Source organism: Calliphora vicina, chromosome 5 (assembly GCF_958450345.1).
Source record: "Calliphora vicina chromosome 5, idCalVici1.1, whole genome shotgun sequence".
Lineage (NCBI taxonomy): Eukaryota > Metazoa > Arthropoda > Insecta > Diptera > Calliphoridae > Calliphora > Calliphora vicina.
In genome coordinates this window covers 109,238,752-109,261,534 of record NC_088784.1, presented here as the reverse complement: position 1 = coordinate 109,261,534, position 22,783 = coordinate 109,238,752, and the positions used below count along the sequence as shown (strand labels likewise).

At 31.5% G+C, this 22,783-nt stretch overlaps 4 protein-coding genes across 8 annotated transcripts in view; 3 read left to right on the top strand and 1 right to left on the bottom strand.

Annotated features, from left to right (window-relative positions):
• The window catches only part of kcc (solute carrier family 12 member kcc), a 73,268-nt gene extending 68,790 nt beyond the window's left edge, over window positions 1–4,478 (top strand). For 4 of the 5 annotated variants that reach the window (XM_065511929.1, XM_065511928.1, XM_065511930.1 and 1 more), the window contains 4 exons: window positions 3,202–3,294; window positions 3,447–3,574; window positions 3,817–3,956; window positions 4,036–4,478. In XM_065511929.1, the coding sequence (XP_065368001.1) occupies window positions 3,202–3,294; window positions 3,447–3,574; window positions 3,817–3,956; window positions 4,036–4,127 (453 nt within the window). In that variant the 3' untranslated portion in view covers window positions 4,128–4,478. The remainder of the gene's footprint in view (window positions 1–3,201; window positions 3,295–3,446; window positions 3,575–3,816; window positions 3,957–4,035) is intronic. The other variant, XM_065511933.1, reaches the window with a different exon arrangement.
• A 1,072-nt stretch (window positions 4,479–5,550) lies between these two features.
• On the top strand, window positions 5,551–6,893 carry LOC135960607 (solute carrier family 12 member 5-like). Its single transcript, XM_065511937.1, has 4 exons — window positions 5,551–5,709; window positions 5,862–5,989; window positions 6,232–6,371; window positions 6,451–6,893. The coding sequence occupies exons 1-4, from the start codon at window positions 5,650–5,652 to the stop codon at window positions 6,540–6,542; spliced, it is 420 nt and encodes a 139-aa protein (XP_065368009.1). The 5' UTR covers window positions 5,551–5,649; the 3' UTR covers window positions 6,543–6,893.
• Window positions 6,894–9,637: 2,744 nt separating this feature from the next.
• On the top strand, window positions 9,638–10,682 carry Not11 (CCR4-NOT transcription complex subunit 11). The gene is made up of 4 exons (XM_065514179.1): window positions 9,638–9,949; window positions 10,048–10,187; window positions 10,244–10,409; window positions 10,472–10,682. The coding sequence occupies exons 1-4, from the start codon at window positions 9,680–9,682 to the stop codon at window positions 10,667–10,669; spliced, it is 774 nt and encodes a 257-aa protein (XP_065370251.1). The 5' UTR covers window positions 9,638–9,679; the 3' UTR covers window positions 10,670–10,682.
• A 371-nt stretch (window positions 10,683–11,053) lies between these two features.
• On the bottom strand, window positions 11,054–21,940 carry IntS1 (integrator complex subunit 1). Its single transcript, XM_065514178.1, has 3 exons — window positions 20,492–21,940; window positions 19,446–20,428; window positions 11,054–15,108 (listed from the first exon to the last, which is right to left on the bottom strand). The coding sequence occupies exons 1-3, from the start codon at window positions 21,873–21,875 to the stop codon at window positions 11,221–11,223; spliced, it is 6,255 nt and encodes a 2,084-aa protein (XP_065370250.1). The 5' UTR covers window positions 21,876–21,940; the 3' UTR covers window positions 11,054–11,220.
• Window positions 21,941–22,783: the final 843 nt, after the last annotated feature.

Below are 22,783 nucleotides of genomic sequence, written 5' to 3'. Positions count from 1 at the left end.
AAAATAATAATTTTTGAACCTTTAAAATTTAAAGTTCTCCAAAATTTCGAAATTCGCATTTGTTTAGTTCAAAGTTCTTAATTTTTAATAGATGAGTGCAAAATACCTAAAGTTAAACTGTTAATAACTTTTGAACTGTTAGTCAGATTTTATAATTTAAACTCACAATAAAGATAATGAATCGTAGTTCTTTTTCATAAATGCACAGTTTTATCAAAACATGATATAGCACGGAAAATGGTCCTTAAACAAAGGATATTATAAAAATTGCATTATTTTGCAAAGATTTTTCTTAAATATGAGCCATTGCACGTTTAAAAACATGCATATCGCACTGGTTCCTCTAAAGAGCGTCAACTCAAAATTTTTTAATTTTCACTTTTTGCAAGAAATTGAAGTGCAGTGGTCATATGTATCCACTGTAAAAATCTGCTATCATTTTCTCTACTCTTTCGCCAAAAAATACAGTTGTATCCGTACAGTTGTTTCATTGTATGTATTGAGAAAAAAATAGGTTTTTGCTTCTACTGAACATTTTAAAATTTTGAGTTGACGCTCTTTAGAGGAACCAGTGCGATATATAAAATTCAAAATGGAAGAAAGGAATAAATTTAAAATAAGCAAGAATGTTGTTTCGGCTTTGCCGAATCTTGTATACCCCCATCAATATGTGACAATAAAATATTTTTCTGGTATATAGGGGTTATATGGGACGACCGATCCTCACAAAAGCTGGTATAATGATTTAGATTCATACATAAAAAACTTATGAATTATGAATATGCAAGTCATAATTCATAATTTTCGCCATACTTTACAGTATGGCCGGGGGACATTTGTATGGGGGCTAGGTGAAATCACGGACCGATATGTCCCAGTTACAACATTTTTCGATAACAAAATCTCTAATTAATTTAAATTATAATAAAAAATTTATGATTTTGTTACAATTAATAAATTTTTGGGACTTTATAAAAAATCTCTAAACTAATTTAAATTATAATTATCAATTGCTGATAGAGAAATGACTGCCAGTTTTTCAATGTCGATAGAGGTTAAACGACAACATTTAATGCTATTTCTATTGACGACAATAAATATTATTTTTTATTCAAAATTTGAATAAAATGCATTTAAAACAGCGAAATGCAAACTCACACCACTACAGTTTTTAGATATTGTAGTTGTATGAGTTGAGAATTATTCTCTGGCAAAAACAAAAACAAATAGCTGAAATAATGAAATAAACAAACATAAAAGCGTAACACAACCTGCTTCTATCAATGCTCATGCGAGACTGACTGTTTTTATACAATGTGTGTGCTTGCGTACATGTGAAAATACAAACAAGAGAGCTCATTTGAGAGCTCACTGCAGCTCGCTGATTTAAAAGCAAAACATAATAAAATATGCAAAATTTACAGCAAAATGTCTGAATCAGATAGATAATTATTTGTACACTGGCAATACTGGTGATGATAAGTCTAACAGTGCCGTTGATATATTAACTCACTGCAACTTGCTGTTACTGTTTATATACACAGTGCCATCTTCTAGTAGTTTCATGAAATATCTAATGGTCAAAACTAGAACATTATATTTCTAGAGATTTTAGCAATGTTAATGTGGGTATATTTATAAACAATGTTCATAACACCCTGATTGTGGAAATGTATCTCAGCAAAAATCTCATTTCACCACGTCCATTATTTTATTTTATAACCAATTTTAACGGAAACGTTTTTACTTTTTCAAATAGGTTTTGATAAACCTTTAATTTTTATCTAGTATTCCAAATTTTTGCAGTAAACAAATATTTTTTAGTTTAGAAGTTGTTTATATCCAATAATTTTGTACAGCTAGATTTAAATCGGGAACCACAGTGATAAGTTAAGATTGAAATAAAAAACATTCATAAAATAACAAAAATACTTCTCCTGTAAAGTTTGTTGTTATCCACTTAAGATTTTTTCGCTGTTAAGGCTGGACATAGTGTAATTATTTTGATTTGAAAAAATCACATCTATGATATGTTACGCCATTCAAATTTCTTATGTGAAAGTATTTTCCAGATACTTAAAATTATTTCAGTGGACTTTTGACAAAACATCTTACATACAGTTACTAAAGTTACTACGTACGATCGACTTTTTGGGCTTTTATAAAAATCTTTATATTTAAAAATACAAGGCCTGACTCAGTTATTCACTCACTCACTCACGACTGATGAGTCAGTGAATGAGGGAGTGAGTGAATGTATGAGTCAGTGTAATTTTAAGTGTGTAATGATCTTAAATAATTTCGAGAGCTTTGTTTAACTCTTTGAGACAAATAATAAAGTTCCTCAAGGACAAATAATAAAATAACTATCGATAAATTCAATAGTTTTTGCGCAATCCAGAAAAATTTTAAAATTACTATTAAGTTGTTTTGTCAAAAGTCCACAGATTTGTCAATTGTACACAAATAAATGTTAACTTGAAAGCAACAACACAATGTGATATTTACTATTTAATCGACTTGTTTGTTGCCGCCGTGTAGATCACCAAAGATCTTTAGCAAACATGGACCCAGAAATAGCGCTTATATGGCCTTATCTGACTATAGGACATTATTTAGTACGATAAACATGCATAAATGGTAAGAGTTCATTCAATAAGTTTATTGAAATTATCACATCCTGTATTAAATTAATGTTAAGCACTTGTTAAAAAGAAATAACAAATTATAATAGTTATTAAGAGAAAGCATGATAGTACAAGTTTAATTTGCAATTACAGTTCAAATAGTAAATAGTTTATTATTTAGTTTATTTATGTTTGCCTAAACAAATATGTAGTTGAAAAAGGTTTTTTTAGTTAAACTGTAAAAACCTTTATTATTATTATCACTTATATTAGTTTTATTAATTTTAATTTGTTAAGTTTGATTTTAAGATTATTTTATAGTTTGCAATTTTTTCATTTAAATTTTTATTATCTGTATTATAAAATTAAACATTTCTACAAATTGTGTTGTGATACCAAATTATTTATTTTCTTATTGTGGCCTAATTATTTGGTGATGGAGTTTATAATTTTAAAAGATTTTTTTTTTGTTTTCTAAATTTATATTTTCAATTTCGATTATTTTTTTATTGATTTATTAAAAAGATTTTATTTGAAACCAGTTTATTATTATGATTTTTGTTTAATTTTATAGGTACAAACAATAATTGATCATCATCATGAAAGTATGAAAACATCATCCAAAGTCCGATTTGCAGATCCCACAGTAGAAGAAAAACACGAAAATGTCAGTTCTACTCAAATTAACAAAACAAAATTTCCTTACATTACTAACTAACCTTCCTAAACCATCCACTGTCTTTTCTCTTTTTTTCTATATATATCACTCTTTTATTGATCTTGATCTGAATCTGAATATGGGATAATAAATGTTTGTAGGAGTCCAAAGATGATGAAAATAATATCAGCAAAGCCTTCGAGGCCAACGATGACAATAGAGAAAAGAACAAAGATGATGACGATGAAGATGGCGATGGCAGTAATGATGAATATGTAGAAAAGAAACCGTAAGTAACGATATCGATTTACAATAAGAATGGAAGCGATTATTATTAACGGTTCCCCACACATGGTGCAGGCGCCTAATATATTTCACAAAATCTGGTATAGTCTGACTAATAAGGCAGTACAAAGTTTTTAATTTATTTGTTATATTACAATACTATAACTATAATATCGTCCAATTCCACCTTTGCATCCTATTAAATGGCAAAATTTTAATAAATAAAAATGATTATTTTCTTTTTAGAAATGAAATGAATGTGCGTCGTATGCACACGGCTGTTAAACTTAATGAAGTTATTGTAAATAAATCACAAGATGCCCAATTGGTTATAATGAATTTACCTGGTCCACCCAAGGATATTAATCCAGCACGTGAAAGCAATTGTAAGCCATAAATTACCTCAAACCCCCAGCATTTAAACTAAATAAATATTTTTTTACCCTCATTTATTACCCGCTTTAGACATGGAATTTTTGGAAGTTCTTACAGAAGGACTGGAAAAGGTGCTAATGGTTCGAGGCGGTGGGCGTGAAGTGATAACTATTTACTCTTAAGCAGTAAAAACAACAAAAACAAAATGAAATAAACAAAAAACAAAACCAAAAAACACCACCCCAACAAACAAAACAAAATTTAAAAAAAATGATATAAAACAGCAACAACAAACAAACAAAACAAAAAAGATGATAACAACAATTTTGTAATATTTGAAACTTAGGCAACTTTTTGAATCAATTAATATTCAAGTAGTAATTTTAGGTATTAAAATGAAATAATAATAAATGAAAACAAAAATGCAATTAAAACTATTTTAACTTAATTTTATGTATAAAGATAATAAAACAAAATGTTATAGTAAATAATAAAAAAAATTAAAAACAAATTTAGTAAAATAAATACAACAATTGAGTACTTTTTTTGTATTACCCCTGATCATAGAGAATAGACATAGAGCGAAAACTCTCCCGCCAAAGACCTTTTCTAGTTTCCGCTCTATGTTTCTCTATGCCCCTGATATTTTTCAAAAACAAAACTGTAATTGTTCACTTATGCTTTTGAAAAATTAAAAAAAAAAACACACACAATTTCTGATGACTTCTATTTGCATTAAAATTGAGTTAAAAATACACATACATAGATCTGAAACTCTTCCGTCAAAGACCTAACTCAGTTGTCAAAAACCTAAGGCATAATATAATTTTTTTTTTAAATTTTAAAAAAAAATAATTTCTCAACACACATTTCAGTTTTTCACTATGAAATTAAGTTGTTTTGTCAAAAGTCCACAGATTTGTCAATTGTACACAAATAAATGTTAACTTGAAAGCAACAACACAATGTGATATTTACTATTTAATCGACTTGTTTGTTGCCGCCGTGTAGATCACCAAAGATCTTTAGCAAACATGGACCCAGAAATAGCGCTTATATGGCCTTATCTGACTATAGGACATTATTTAGTACGATAAACATGCATAAATGGTAAGAGTTCATTCAATAAGTTTATTGAAATTATCACATCCTGTATTAAATTAATGTTAAGCACTTGTTAAAAAGAAATAACAAATTATAATAGTTATTAAGAGAAAGCATGATAGTACAAGTTTAATTTGCAATTACAGTTCAAATAGTAAATAGTTTATTATTTAGTTTATTTATGTTTGCCTAAACAAATATGTAGTTGAAAAAGGTTTTTTTAGTTAAACTGTAAAAACCTTTATTATTATTATCACTTATATTAGTTTTATTAATTTTAATTTGTTAAGTTTGATTTTAAGATTATTTTATAGTTTGCAATTTTTTCATTTAAATTTTTATTATCTGTATTATAAAATTAAACATTTCTACAAATTGTGTTGTGATACCAAATTATTTATTTTCTTATTGTGGCCTAATTATTTGGTGATGGAGTTTATAATTTTAAAAGATTTTTTTTTTGTTTTCTAAATTTATATTTTCAATTTCGATTATTTTTTTATTGATTTATTAAAAAGATTTTATTTGAAACCAGTTTATTATTATGATTTTTGTTTAATTTTATAGGTACAAACAATAATTGATCATCATCATGAAAGTATGAAAACATCATCCAAAGTCCGATTTGCAGATCCCACAGTAGAAGAAAAACACGAAAATGTCAGTTCTACTCAAATTAACAAAACAAAATTTCCTTACATTACTAACTAACCTTCCTAAACCATCCACTGTCTTTTCTCTTTTTTTCTATATATATCACTCTTTTATTGATCTTGATCTGAATCTGAATATGGGATAATAAATGTTTGTAGGAGTCCAAAGATGATGAAAATAATATCAGCAAAGCCTTCGAGGCCAACGATGACAATAGAGAAAAGAACAAAGATGATGACGATGAAGATGGCGATGGCAGTAATGATGAATATGTAGAAAAGAAACCGTAAGTAACGATATCGATTTACAATAAGAATGGAAGCGATTATTATTAACGGTTCCCCACACATGGTGCAGGCGCCTAATATATTTCACAAAATCTGGTATAGTCTGACTAATAAGGCAGTACAAAGTTTTTAATTTATTTGTTATATTACAATACTATAACTATAATATCGTCCAATTCCACCTTTGCATCCTATTAAATGGCAAAATTTTAATAAATAAAAATGATTATTTTCTTTTTAGAAATGAAATGAATGTGCGTCGTATGCACACGGCTGTTAAACTTAATGAAGTTATTGTAAATAAATCACAAGATGCCCAATTGGTTATAATGAATTTACCTGGTCCACCCAAGGATATTAATCCAGCACGTGAAAGCAATTGTAAGCCATAAATTACCTCAAACCCCCAGCATTTAAACTAAATAAATATTTTTTTACCCTCATTTATTACCCGCTTTAGACATGGAATTTTTGGAAGTTCTTACAGAAGGACTGGAAAAGGTGCTAATGGTTCGAGGCGGTGGGCGTGAAGTGATAACTATTTACTCTTAAGCAGTAAAAACAACAAAAACAAAATGAAATAAACAAAAAACAAAACCAAAAAACACCACCCCAACAAACAAAACAAAATTTAAAAAAAATGATATAAAACAGCAACAACAAACAAACAAAACAAAAAAGATGATAACAACAATTTTGTAATATTTGAAACTTAGGCAACTTTTTGAATCAATTAATATTCAAGTAGTAATTTTAGGTATTAAAATGAAATAATAATAAATGAAAACAAAAATGCAATTAAAACTATTTTAACTTAATTTTATGTATAAAGATAATAAAACAAAATGTTATAGTAAATAATAAAAAAAATTAAAAACAAATTTAGTAAAATAAATACAACAATTGAGTACTTTTTTTGTATTACCCCTGATCATAGAGAATAGACATAGAGCGAAAACTCTCCCGCCAAAGACCTTTTCTAGTTTCCGCTCTATGTTTCTCTATGCCCCTGATATTTTTCAAAAACAAAACTGTAATTGTTCACTTATGCTTTTGAAAAATTAAAAAAAAAAACACACACAATTTCTGATGACTTCTATTTGCATTAAAATTGAGTTAAAAATACACATACATAGATCTGAAACTCTTCCGTCAAAGACCTAACTCAGTTGTCAAAAACCTAAGGCATAATATAATTTTTTTTTTAAATTTTAAAAAAAAATAATTTCTCAACACACATTTCAGTTTTTCACTATGAAATTGAGTCAAAGCTTAAAATCTATATAAATTGATTTTTTGCATAACACAATGTTGAATTTTGGTAATGGCAACTAGTTACCAAATACATTATTTTGTAATAAGTTACCAAATACATTATTTTATTTAGTAGAGTAGCTATTTATTTTTATACAGTTTGGTAATGAAATTTTTCATTCAGCACAGCTTTCTAGTGGGTTAGACGGAAAAACGAGATTTATTAATTTATAAGTTTATGTTAAAACCATTATTAACTTACGATAAAATAACGCGTACAAGGTGCCGGGAGTAAGCAGCCCTGTTTGACTTTCAAACACAAAATAAGAAAACAATCAGCATGCCGGTTAGATTCCCACACAAGGCAATTTGTTGTGTTTTTTAAAAAATATCATTAATGAAGCTTTTATAAAGATCTAATAGAACATTAGATTCTAAAGATATAAGGTAAGGTTTCCACGCAGCCGTGGTGTGAAGAAAAAAGAAGAGCAGCTCACGTGGGTCCAAAGCTATAAAGATATAACCTCACAGCCACTTTCCACGAGAATCGTAACCCGTTTGATACAAACGGTATCCTGTTTGGCCATTTTATTCAATACTAGCATATTACCGGCTACTTCGTTAGCACATACATACATACATATTTCGATATTAAAATAAAAGTATATCAATGTATGAAATGTGAAACATTTTAACTTACCAAATTATTTGATTAGCAAATAATCTGATTCCTATTAAATTTAAAAGTCTCCGCCTTGAATACTCACTCACTACGATCATAAAGCTTAATTTCATGTTTCTAGGTCAATTGCTATACAAAATTCAGAAATTATTATTAGAATAAAGAAAAAGTACTATAAAGCCATAGAGAAACATAGAGCGGAAACTAGGAAAAAACTCAAACAAACAAAATACTCAAACTAATCACACATGAATTAGAAACGAATTCTACAAATTCATTTGAATTGGAAATGAATTGAAATTCATTCATGCAATTCTTTTATGTTGTGAAATGAATTAATTCAAAATTTAGCTAATTCGTAACCAATTAAAATCAAAATAGAATGAAATTTCCTCTTACTGGATTCTTGAAAACCAATATTATTTTCATCGGCTTTTGAAGAAGCCGCTTGCAGAATACCATGTCTCTCCTTTTTACAATAACAGCGTATTACGTTTGCTTTTCATGGGCTTGATATCATCCCAGGCATCAACCATATTTCAAAGGATTCTTTATTAAAAAATCCTTTACATTAAAATTATAAAAATAAACTCATAAAAACTACCATTCTCCCGCTTCTTTTGTGGATTCAACATAATAACGTCAAAGTCGTGTCAATAGAAAGTAATAAAAAAGGAAATTGTTCTATTTTAATAAATCTGGCTACTATATACTCCGGATGTTCCGGCTGACATCGGCCAGTTTGGCTGACATCAGCCGCTCACATGCTCACGCCTGTTTATTTCTTATGGGAATTTTTGGCTCATGTACAAATCTAAATCGTAACAAGTAACTATATTCGGCTGTACCGAATTTTATATACCCTTTACCAAATTATACTTCAAAATTTTAAATATTTTTAGGTAAACAAAATTTAATTTTTTTCCAGTTGTTTTCTTCATTATTTGGAAAAAAAAATTTTCGATTGCTATTTACAATTTTTTTTTTTATTAAATTTTAAATTTTTTTTTGTTTTTTAAATTTTTTTTCCGATTTTGACCCATTGTATGTCCAACTTACTATGGTCTTATATACGTCGTTGCAAATGTCTTTGAAATATCTATCAGTAGATATCCATATTGTCTATATTAATGTCTTAGTAATCCAGATATAGGTCAAAAATAGATCAAAAATCGAGGTTGTCTTTTCCTCATATCTCAGCTATTTGTGGACCGATTTTGCTGATTTTAAATAGAAAAATTTTCGAAAGCATGTCTGACAGAATTGTTGAAGATTTGGATCCCGAAGATATCTGGGGTCTTCAGAAAATTGATTTCAACAGACAGACAGACGGACATGGCTTAATCGACTCCGCTATCTATAAGGATCCAGAATATATATACTTTATAGGGTAGGAAATGAAAAATGTAGAAATTACAAACGGAATGACAAACTTATATATACCCTTCTCACGAAGGTGAAAGCTATAAAAACTTCATATAAAAAATATGGTTTGGCTGATGTCAGCCGCGGTGTTGCCACCATGTTAGCAATTTTCTCTCGCTTCACAAAGTATATTAAAATGTCTCTGGCAACTATGTATCCAGTTATGGTTTGAAAGTGAATCACCCTGTAGATGACATACATCTTTGTTGTTTTTTAAACAGCTGTTGATAAACATCATTTTAGTTTCGATTTATTTTTTTTTTGGTGAATTTAGTTCGCAATTAGTTATGTTGAAATATTAAAAATAAACAGAAATAAAAGTAAAATTATGGCTACTAATAATTATCCTGCTCCTGAATTCTTTTCAATTGCTCCGCCATTGATGGATTTTGAATCGGAGCTAATTTGGTTTGATTTGACTGAATCGTTTAACGTTAAAGTGGAGTATGACAAAAGTAACCGCATCAGCACCAATACCATGGAATTGATGGAGTTGGCATTTACACAACCGTTAAATCTGCAAGACCAAAAGTTGTTGCTAAATGAACTGGTGAAGAATCCCTTCTTTGTTTATCAAATACGCCTAACGCCAGACAAGGTAAGTGAAATGAAGACATTGCTGGTTAAACTTGTATGGAGTGTTATTATTAATGACTGTTATTACTTTATTATTATTATTTTATAATATATTTATAGTTGCCACGTTTGGTTGAAAATAATCCCATGATATCTTTTGAAATTTTGGTTAAACTAATGGACTCACCTGAAGTCACCGAATATTTTCATGTTTTGGTTAATATGGATATAACTTTACACTCCATGGAAGTAGTTAACAGGTAAGTTCATTTATGCCCCCAAAATTATTAAGTTTAATTAACTATTTCTATTTAAGATTGACCACTTCAGTTAATTTGCCCACGGAATTCATCCATTTGTATATTAGTAATTGCATTTCGTCTTGTGAAAATGTCAAGGACAAATACATGCAGTCCCGTCTGGTACGTTTGGTATGCGTTTTTCTGCAATCTCTTATTAGAAATAAAATCATTAACGTGAAGGTATTTATTTACTTGCAACTCAAATCTCATAAAAAAATAACTAAAAATTGCTTGTTTTTCAGGAATTATTTATTGAAATTGAAACATTTTGCGTGGTTTTCAATCGCATTAAAGAGGCCGTAGCATTATATCGTCTGCTTAAGCATTTGGACATGGGAGAACCGGCACAAAATCCTACACCCACTAGCGGTAGTAGTTCTAATACAACATCATCATCTTCAATTTCAAGTAAAAACGATAAAAATGGAGCAAATAAATAATGTATAAAATGAATGAATGTAACCTTGAGTTTATTCGCTTTAAAAAGGTCTATAAAAGAACATATTGTTGGTGTTTGAAAGGGATGTAAAACATATGTTTAATACCGATGTTTAATACCGATTAGTCAAGTAAAAAACATCGTATTTATAATATTATTTTATTAATTATAGGAGATATTATATATAAAGATTTTAAAGTTCTATAACTGCTAAACTAAGAGAGAGCCGACAAAACTATTAAAATGTCAGCCACTTTATTACAAAAATCTCGGATTACTAATACAACAAACGTTGGAACATGAACAAATTCAAATGAAAAATTTATAGTTAATCATGTTCGGCCTCTTATCATTTTTTGTTAATAGACGTAAGAAACTTACACGATTTCTTTTCAAATTAATTTTTATTTATATCTCTATAAAATAATTATACTTTAATGCTTGTTAAGCTTATACAATAATACAATACAACAAAAAAAAAAACGTACTCATTACATTTAGTATATAAAATCCATTCTTTCTGCGCTACAATATGCATGCATTTCCATGGTCCTAATAGCCATGCTGTAGCATGATCGTTTGCAATACTCGTTTTATTTGTGAATTTGTATTTAGGCGTGATTTAATACCCAACGCAAAGGATACGGCCAATATCTCAGTGGCATGTTCCTGCAGCAACAGCGTCATCTCAGACAAATTATCAATAGCGGTGGCCGCCACCGAGGGATTATCATCCCTTAGGCATTGTATGTAGGCGTTAAGAGCACATCGATTGACATCCGATCTGCCGGGATTATGTTTTAGGTGGCGAATTAGCAGAATAAAAGCATTTGATCTTATTTGAGCACTTGGCGAAAATATCAACTCTAAGAGACGATCAAATAGTTCGCTCAAGAAATTGAAGCGTTTCGAAGTGAAACTTTCAATTTCCTGTAGAGGCCCTAGAATAGTATCCTCCGCACTAGAATGTTTAACAATCTTAATGAGATTTGCAAAGTGTGGTGATATGGACGATGATTTATTCAAGGTGCCCGATATGGCGAACGTAACGGCTCCTCGACTGTTTATGTCCAAGTTAGATAGTTGGTAATTGGACAAGGAATCCGATGAGTCAGTCTCCATGGGCGTTGACAGTTGGGCATTGCGATTATCCTGTGAGGAGGCGGAGGTATCTTCAAAGTCAAAATCTTGTTTCATATCCACATTAGACAATGAGGAACTTGAGGATTTCTGCTGCAGCAGCGTTATGCCCTGTACCAATTGATGCAGCGACTGCAAAGAATTATAACGATTTGCCAAGTCCATAAGGACTTCCACATATTGCTCTATAAATACCAAGGCTGTGGAAGGATTCGAGTTTATGTAGGCCTGCAATAATTCGATGAGTTTGATTAAAATGTGATATGATTCCTTGACGTTGCTGTATTGTTTGAAAAATGTAAAATAACATTCCAAAGCCGATTGGAATTCCTCTTTGTAGATGTCATCGAAGCAAAGAGGCTGCAATAGTTCCAAAGTTCTTAATATCTGTATGAAACGATGCATATGATATTCATCCCTTATGACGCGCAAACTCAATTGGCCACGTCCCTGTATGAGCGAAGATAATACACCCATTTGTCTTAGAAAAAGAGCCGGGTGGGAGGCGGCCATTTTACGTATTAACAGTTCAGTATCGCTGGAAAATGTTTCAAAGTCTTTTTTAGTGAATAAATTGCCCAGACATGTGATTAAATTGTTGGAAACTTTGTCGGCCTGGCAACCATTTAGATTTTGTAATTTATCTGTATAGGATTCCAATTGATGGCTGCGTATGAACTTTATGGAAGGATACATTAAATACATTTGTCTTAAAACCTTTAAGCGCAACTTTTGCGAACAATCACATTCGAATACAAACTCAATAAACTTGATCAGATTGGAGGTATTCTTTTTGCACACACGAAACAAAAGATTTATGCGGCAGCACAACACAAACGCATATTGCGAGGCTGAGGTCTTCATCTCGGATTCTCCTTCCCTTAGGATAAACTCTGTAAACATTTTCAATTCTTTGTCGGTGAGTGAAAACAAGTTTTCCATAGGATCTGCTTTCAAAACGCATCGATCTCGGCCCTGCCACAGTTTCGGATTGTTAATGAGGGCCTGTACAAAATTTAAGACGGCTGAATAGTCTAGATCCTGATCTTTGCATTGCAATAAATACTCTAAGGTGGATATAATTGTGTCCCAATTGGTTTCATGACAAATCCAGGATAATAAATAAAAACGAAAATCTCCCGATGATTTTGAGAACAAAAATGGTAAATCCTGTTTGTTGAAGACACAACACAATTCGGGATCGTTGTCCGAGAGCAAGTCTACCAGCATGCCATCACTGTACAAAGTAGGTGTATTGGTCAAGGAGGACTTCATGCGGTTTCTGAACTGCATTAACATTTGTTGCAAAGTTAGTCGCGAAGGCTTATTTTGCAGCATTGGTGTTGTCCTATGCTGTTGGCCACGTCTAGCCAAATTCTGCAAACAGTTAGTGTACACTACAGTCTTTGCACTTGCACTGTCCTTGTTTTTATTCAGTTGGCAATATTTATAGAATTTTGAATTTTCATTAATGGCCTGAGGATTTAATTTCATTATGGATCTGGTTAGCAAAACAATTTGTTTTGGCTCCAATACATTCATCAGCAAGTTCTCCATATTCCCATGGTTTAAAGTCTTCAGAAAGCAATGGTGCAAGTGTGAGGCATCCTTATTTAAAAGTTGATGAAGTAAAATTCTAAAATCCTGTTCATTAAACTGATTGCTATTGGGACATTTCAAAACTTTATAAATCAATTCATCAGCTTCCTTAGAACTTACAGCAGTTGACAACGAATGGGTTGCAGTGGGTAAGCTGAGGGGACTGGGTATTAATTCATCCAGCTGTATGCATTCCAATATATCATTCCGTATCTTGGGATTATCAGCCACTGTCTGAGAATGCGAATACAAACCCAGGGCCTGTACAGTAAAGTGGCCATTTTTGGCTCCTCTCACCTGTTGAATTTCTATCAACTGCGCCAAATAGGCCTTGTTCAATATGGCATTTTTAACTGTATCGAATTGTTCGATGACAGCATGATCCAACAAAGCCAACAACTTGGACATGGAATTGATGGGAGTGCCAAAGTTTTGCACAAACAACACTATTTGATCTGGAGTCAATTCCCTTATGGCCGCCTCTATTAGTCTATCCACCGAGGAACGTATCATTTTCAGTTTCAACCAGTCCGGCAGTAATTGCACTGGTTCATGCGGCATATTGGGTATGTAGGCTATGGGCACATTGCCACCTATTGGAAACCAATAATCCAAAATGGGTATAGATTCGGGCATTTGATTGCTCGAATGCGTGAGCAGGATAATAAAAGCATGAATTATATTCAAGTGTAGCGGCAACTGGATGCCATCATTAAACTGCACCATCAACAAATCAGGATATTCGGTCCATTGGTATGTCTCGTGATGATCTCCCAGCTTGATAATGTAATTGTTGAACATGACAAACAAGCATTTTAAGGTCTGCAAACGATTCTCCTCATCCAATTTGGCCAACTCATCATTTGCCATGGTAGTCACAGAACCCTCTGGCAAGGGGATAATGTGCTGAAACATTGTGCTGCGCTCAACAATCAATTGGGCCATATCAATCACATGATCCAACATATCAGTCACCGAATCATCTAAAGTATTTGCCGCTATGAACTGAATATAAGCCATCACTAAGTCCGGCGAGTTCTCCACTTGACAAGCCGATCTCAGCTGGGGTATTAGGAAAATACGCACATCATTGAAATGGGGTATTTGTGGTATGGCACTTAAAAGCCATTCATTAGGACTCAATTCCGAACATTTGAATATGATCTTTAGGCCCCTTAAGGCGGACAAACGAGTCTGTTTTACCGTTGAGCATAAACGTCTAAATATATAGTCCAATATTTCGCATACTGTCTGCTTACTATATGTGGGATCCATGATGACGTTGCGCAAAAAGTTAACCAACTCGGCATCACGACTATTCTCCTCATTGATAATGTTGGCATTGAAGAGCAAAAACTCGCATAGACATTGTACGGGCAAGTGATTGAAATCGCCGTCACTGTTTTGCACAAGATCCGATAGCCATGGCATGGATTGTGTAGTTCCTTGTCTCTGGATAATGTCCAGCAATAAATCTGGTTTGCGGCTACGGCACAGTAAATGACCAATTTTCAATGATTTGTTCAAGGTGCGCAATTGTTCCAGCACACCACTTGGTACTCGACGTGCCACACCCATTGGATCCATTAGCATTAGCTGAGAAGTTAGGATAGCGTTTTCTTCCGTAATCACAGCTTGTGAAGTTTGTGCAGCTAAATACGATTCAAATTCTACAATATGGTCACGTTCTAAGGGCACAATCTGGAAAATAAGCCATTGAAATAATTTCATTAATTTAATTAAGAAAATGATTAATTAAATATAACTTAATACAAGGGTGTCCTATTGATTATCCGATTTATTTTGATACATCATTAACTGTTCGAATAATTGAAAATTTGCTGTTATTAACCTAATGATGTGCAAACAAAACGGTGACCACTAAAAGTATAGCTTACTTGATGTTGTTTTATTAAAACTTAGGGCCTTTTCGGAAATGCATCACTGCGCTGCATCTGATGCGCAATACATTCTAAAATGCAAAAGTTGCCAAGACTGCAAATGTCTTGAGTTCTAAAAAGCAACAGTGAAACAGATGATGCGCAAAAACCCATCAAACAAGCATCACCAAAATGGCTGATGCATTGTCTGCGCATAAGCATGAGCTGATTTGCAACAGCATCGCAAACTAATCACAGATGCGCATCAAATGCAGCACAGTGATGCATTTCCGAAAAGGCCCTTATATAAAACATAGGTATGAAACAAAATATATTCTTTATTATTGCATATATGTACTAAAAGTCGAAATTTGGTATAAAATATGAGTGATCACAGATTGAGCTTGTTTTCCTTAAATTCGCAGTATTTACAAAATTATTAACGATTAAAATATTTGAGTTTTTTATACTAAAAATCGAATTTTGGTATAAAATATGAGTGATCACAGATTGAGCTTGTTTTCCTTAAATTCGCAGTATTTACAAAGTTATTAACGATTTAAGATATTTGAGTTTTTTTATACTAAAAATTGAGTTTTGGTATAAAATATGAGTGATCATAGATTGAGCTTGTTTTCCTTAAATTCGCAGTATTTACAAAATTATTAACGATTAAAATATTTGAGTTTTTATACTAAAACTCGAAATTTGGTATAAAATATGAGTGATCACAGATTGAGCTTGTTTTCCTTAAATTCGCAGTATTTACAAAGTTATTAACGATTTAAGATATTTGAGTTTTTTATACTAAAAATCGAAATTTGCTATAAAACATGAGTGATCACAGATTGAGCTTGTTTTCCTTAAATTCGCAGTATTTACGAAGATATTAACGATTTAAGATATTTGAGATTTTTATACTAAAAATCGAAATTTGGTATAAAATATGAGTGATCACAGATTGAGCTTGTTTTCCTTAAATTTGCAGTATTTACAAAGTTATTAACGATTTAAGATATTTGAGTTTTTTATACTAAAAATCGAAATTTGCTATAAAACATGAGTGATCACAGATTGAGCTTGTTTTCCTTAAATTTGCAGTATTTACAAATTTATTAACGATTTAAGATATTTGAGATTTTTATACTAAAAATCAAAATTTGGTATAAAATACGAGTGATCACAGATTGAGCTTGTTTTCCTTAAATTCGCAGTATTTACAAAGATATTAACGATTTAAGATATTTGAGTTTTTTATACCAAAAATCGAAATTTGGTATAAAATATGAGTGATCACAGATTGAACTTGTTTTCCTTAAATTCGCAGTATTTACAAAGTTATTAACGATTTAAGATATTTGAGTTTTTTATATTAAAAATCTAATTTTGGTATAAAATATGAGTGATCACAGATTGAGCTTGTTTTCCTTAAATTCGCAGTATTTACGAAGATATTAACGATTTAAGATATTTGAGTTTTTTATACTAAAAATCGAATTTTGGTATAAAATATGAGTGATCACAGATTGAGCTTGTTTTCCTTAAATTCGCAGTATTTACAAAGATATTAACGATTTAAGATATTTGAGTTTTTTATACCAAAAATCGAAATTTGGTATAAAATATGAGTGATCACAAATTGAGCTTGTTTTCCTTAAATTCGCAGTATTTACAAAGTTATTAACGATTTAAGATATTTGAGTTTTTTATACTAAAAATCGAAATTTGGTATAAAATATGAGTGATCACAGATTGAGCTTGTTTTCCTTAAATTTGCAGTATTTACAAAGTTATTAACGATTTAAGATATTTGAGTTTTTTATACTAAAAATCGAAATTTGCTATAAAACATGAGTGATCACAGATTGAGCTTGTTTTCCTTAAATTCGCAGTATTTACGAAGATATTAACGATTTAAGATATTTGAGATTTTTATACTAAAAATCGAAATTTGGTATAAAATATGAGTGATCACAGATTGAGCTTGTTTTCCTTAAATTCGCAGTATTTACGAAGATATTAACGATTTAAGATATTTGAGATTTTTATACTAAAAATCGAAATTTGGTATAAAATATGAGTGATCACAGATTGAGCTTGTTTTCCTTAAATTCGCAGTATTTACAAAGTTATTAACGATTTAAGATATTTGAGATTTTCATACTAAAAATCTAAATATGGTAAAAAATATGAGTGATCACAGATTGAACTTGTTTTCCTTAAATTCGCAGTATTTACAAAGTTATTAACGATTTAAGATATTTGAGTTTTTTATATTAAAAATCTAATTTTGGTATAAAATATGAGTGATCACAGATTGAGCTTGTTTTCCTTAAATTCGCAGTATTTACAAAGTTATTAACGATTTAAGTATTTGAGTTTTTTATACTAAAAACCGAAATTTGGTATAAAATATGAGTGATCACCGATTGAGCTTGTTTTCCTTAAATTCGCAGTATTTACGAAGATATTAACGATTTAAGATATTTGAGATTTTTATACTAAAAATCGAAATTTGGTATAAAATATGAATGATCACAGATTGAGCTTGTTTTCCTTAAATTCGCAGTATTTACAAAGTTATTAACGATTTAAGATATTTGAGATTTTCATACTAAAAATCTAAATATGGTAAAAAATATGAGTGATCACAGGTTGAACTTGTTTTCCTTAAATTCGCAGTATTTACAAAGTTATTAACGATTTAAGATATTTGAGTTTTTTATATTAAAAATCGAATTTTGGTATAAAATATGAGTGATCACAGATTGAGCTTGTTTTCCTTAAATTCGCAGTATTTACGAAGATATTAACGATTTAAGATATTTGAGATTTTTATACTAAAACTCGAAATTTGAAACAGATTGAGCTTGTTTTCCTTAAATTCGCAGTATTTACAAAGTTATTAACGATTTAAGATATTTGAGATTTTTATACTAAAACTCGAAATTTGGTATAAAATTTGAGTGATCACAGATTGAGCTTGTTTTCCTTAAATTCGCAGTATTTACGAAGATATTAACGATTTAAGATATTTGAGATTTTTATACTAAAACTCGAAATTTGGTATAAAATATGAGTGATCACCGATTGAGCTTGTTTTCCTTAAATTCGCAGTATTTACGAAGATATTCACCCTTATTCTACTTGGCGTCGTCGACATCGTCGTCAATATTGGTCAAAAAATGGTATGTGTTTCTCCGAAATCTATAACAATTGATAACTTCTGACAGAATTTTATACTTTTATAAGTCGGGTTAAAGTACAAAACGCTGTCAAAAGTTACCAATTGTTATTGATATCGGCGTAACATATACCATTTTTTGACTCAATATTGACGACGATGTCGACGACGCCAAGTAGAATAAGGGTGAATAACAATTTAAGATATTTGATTTTTTTATACTAAAAATCGAAATTTTTATTAACAATTTAAGATATTTGATATTTATTAAGATATTTGAGTTTTTTATACTAAAAATCAAAATTTGGTATAAAATGTGAGTGATCACAGATTGAGCTTGTTTTCCTTAAATTCGCAGTATTTACGAAGATATTAACGATTTAAGATATTTGAGATTTTTATACTAAAACTCGAAATTTGGTATGAAATATGAGTGATCACAGATTGAGCTTGTTTTCCTTAAATTCGCAGTATTTACAAAGTTATTAACGATTTAAGATATTTGAGATTTTTATATTAAAAATCGAAATTTGGTAAAAAAATATGAGTGATCACAGATTGATCTTGTTTTCCTTAAATTCGCAGTATTTACAAAGATTAACGATTTAAGATATTTGAGTTTTTATACTAAAAATTGAGTTTTGGTATAAAATATGAGTGATCACAGATTGAGCTTGTTTTCCTTAACTTCGCAGTATTTACGAAGATATTAACAATTTAAGATATTTGAGTTTTTATACTAAAAATCGAGTTTCTGTTAGATAATTTTTGTATGACTGCAGGAAGCAATGTCATCCATTTCTTAGTGGATTTACATAGATTCCTAATTGCATGCCTCAATCTGTTGCCGATTGGGCTGGTCGTCTTTGTTATCACTCAGTAGCGATACTCTTTTATATATGTATATAGATTTCTAGTTTTTATTTTACGAAAGAAACAATACATCTACTACTTGAAAAAAAAATAAAACTCACCTGTAATTCCTCCTTACTCATAGCTGTCTCATTAAACTGATTTGTTATGCACATTTCCATAAGCATTTTCATGGTGGGATAATGATTCCAACAAAATGCGCCAAATGTCGACGGATTGTGGGCTGAAATCATTAACATTATCAGCCAAGCCTTCCAATATAATACCGTAATTGCCAATTTAGGCGGTTCATAGTCGATGGGCAAATTAATATTTTCTGGATGATGATATTCGGCCATGCTGAAGAGAAAATCAATAATGTCGAATTTATTCGCCTGAACCACTGGACAGTTGGTAATGCGCATGGTCGAGGCTCTTTTTATTAACGAAATAATTATATCGAAGGTATCTGGAATAGTGAAAGGTATTTCTTTTGTTATTCCTATTAGGATTATGCGCAATAAAGTGTCCTCATGTATGGGCGTTTCCGACACTAAACGCAACAGAGTAGTTCTCTCCGGTTCGGAAGGCCATTGATCATAACGTGAGTACTGTTCGGCATTCTCCAGCAGAAGTATCTTGTGGAGGCCTTGAAAAAATTCACCAGCTTGCAGTTTAAAGAGCGCCGGTACAATTTCGTACATCCATGAGACACAATCCAATTGTATTTGACACATTTGATTATAGAATTTCAATAGAACAGCATTATTGGCTGTATTGTCCTTAGTTACTCTCAGCGAAATGCTGGCTTCTCGTACTTGTGGTGATACTGACAATAACATGCTTAGACATGTTATATCGACCATGGAATGAAATATACGATCGCGAAATTCGGAACTTTCAATTTGTTTGTTCAGTTCGGGACGACCGTTAAGAAAAACTTTACAAAACACCACCAAGTTGATGTCGTTTCGTAGCATGCGCACTAACTCGCGTAGAAAGACGCGTAAAGTGCGTAAACAATCATCGCGTTGCAAGAGAAACTCTTTGTAGATTTCAGCCAAGTGTTTAGCTGAATCATCGGGAGCGGCTTGAAACATGGTAGCTGGAAAAAATAAAACAATTTAGCAATGTAAATTCAAATACCATACCATACAATAATTCTTACCCAACATTCCCATGTTGTTCGGATTCCTCGTATTTGACAATTCATTTTGAACCACTAATTTCAAAATGACATTTAAAATGCCCGGCTCTAATCTTATCATCTCCTTAATACACGACATATAGAAATTTATCAGTGGCTTAGCTTTTAGTCGCATCTTCACCAATACCGCCAGAACTTCATGATCTTTGAAATATTTCGCTTTCACATTGAAGCACACATACGATAATAGTTCTTGAGCAAATTTCACCAATTTGCCATTGTGTATCCACAGTTCTAAACGTGATATGCACATGTGGCGAACTTCCACCAGGCCTGATGTTTTACAGAGGAATTTTAAAAGGTTACGGGTATAGCACTCCTGTTGTTGGCGTTTATTGAGTTGTTCCTTGATGGCATCGGTTACATATTTCTCTACAATACGCTCAGAATCCATGTACCGATCTTTTACCTCACAATATGACTCGCAGCCCTGTTTAAAGTCACAGGGTTTGGCTGAACCGCTTGCCTCTGAATTGTCGCACGAATCATCATCAATGTTTATGGGAACTGTAGGTTGCTGGGTCGATTGCGTGGGTGTGGTGGTGGTTGGTGTGCCGGCACCACTTGATGTCCCTGCTCCTGTTTCGGGTTGCAAGTAGTTGAGCTGTGGTGTTCGTGTTTTAAAAGCAGCCGCTATATTTTCTATAAAGGGAGCACACAAACTGTTATCAGACCAAAAGCGATCATTTATAGCATCGTCTATGTAGATGCGCATAAATATTTCCGGCCATTGTTGCTTGTCGCTATAGGCACGAGCCAAGAGGTTACAAGCCAAAATGTGCGAGTACGGGGTTTGTCTCATTTTTACATTGAAATCCCGTCGAAGGATATGTAGCAAGCCAGATGTAATAATATCGTTGGCAAAATAATCTGGATGCAACTTGGCCAAATATAATATACCCAACATTGCCACTGTATCTGGTTTGGATTTGGCATATGACGATATAAGATTTTTAATGCAGCCACATATGACTCTTACTAATGTCTCGGTATCGTGTTGTTCAGCAGCCGCTGTCACGGTCTCTACAATATCAAGCGCGTCACAATCTGTTGCCATTTGTTCCCATAATTCACTGGAAGGCGCTGAGTTGGCAGCATCGCCCGGAACTCTGGTAGTTGTGGATAATTTGGCCTTTTTAGCAGCCAACATTGATGTTGTGGCTCCTGACGGTTCTCTTTTTCGTTCTACCGATGATCCACTGGCCGTTTTGCTAATGGGAACAATTTTTGCTTTCGAATCATCTCTATAACCCTTGGAGCCTAGAGCAAAAAATTCACTGCTCGCATGTGAAGATACTTTTTTCGGTGCCCTCTGCGACGACGAGGAACTCTTATTCCGATCCATTTTTTAATTAAAATTTAAATAAAGAGAAATAAAGTAATTCAATTCCTCATGAAATTCTACAGATATTTTTTTTTTGTAATGTATTTGAGATAATAAAAAGTAAACAATAAAATACTTGAACTGCTACATAATGGAATGAAACACAATTGGGTATGCTGTGGCAATTGAGTGGACGATGTAGTATAATAAAGCGGCAGGCGACAAACGACAGGTTTGGTATATTTATGCATATGAAGGTGCATTTAAAATCGTAACCTAAAATTCAAAATAATGTAAAATCACTTCATAAGTATACAGAAGATGAAAAAAACTACATATAAATATATTTTATAAAAAATAATTTTTTAATGTAATCTTTATGCTATGTGTCTTAAATTACTTTGAATTGTTGTATTATGAAATGAAAATAACGTATCATTAATTTAAATAATATATTTTTTATTTTAAATAAAAATGTACTTAATTAAATGTTCATAAATGATGCAAAAAATAAGGTAAATGTTAATTAGGATGAAATAAATAAGGTAAAAGATTATTTACGTTATTTTGTTTAAGACAATCATAAATATACCTTCGATCTACCTAATGTGTCTTCGAAACAAGCGTTCACAACAACATTACATAGTTTTTCGTTCGTGGTTTGGTAAACGCTATGCCGCAAGGCCCCGCCAGATGTATTATTTTGTGCTGGAATGCAGAAAATTTAACAACAAGGTGATACAAAACTATTTAATTGTGCATGTTTTTTCATAAACAGATTTTGCCGAACAAATAAGTTGTATCAAGGTGCATTTAATAAGGTGCCATCGGCAGCACAGCTGATTATAGAAATAGTACGCTCAAATGTCATTTGACATTGCACGTGTGTTATTTGAATTCGCTACTGCTGTCACCTTGTTAAATACGCC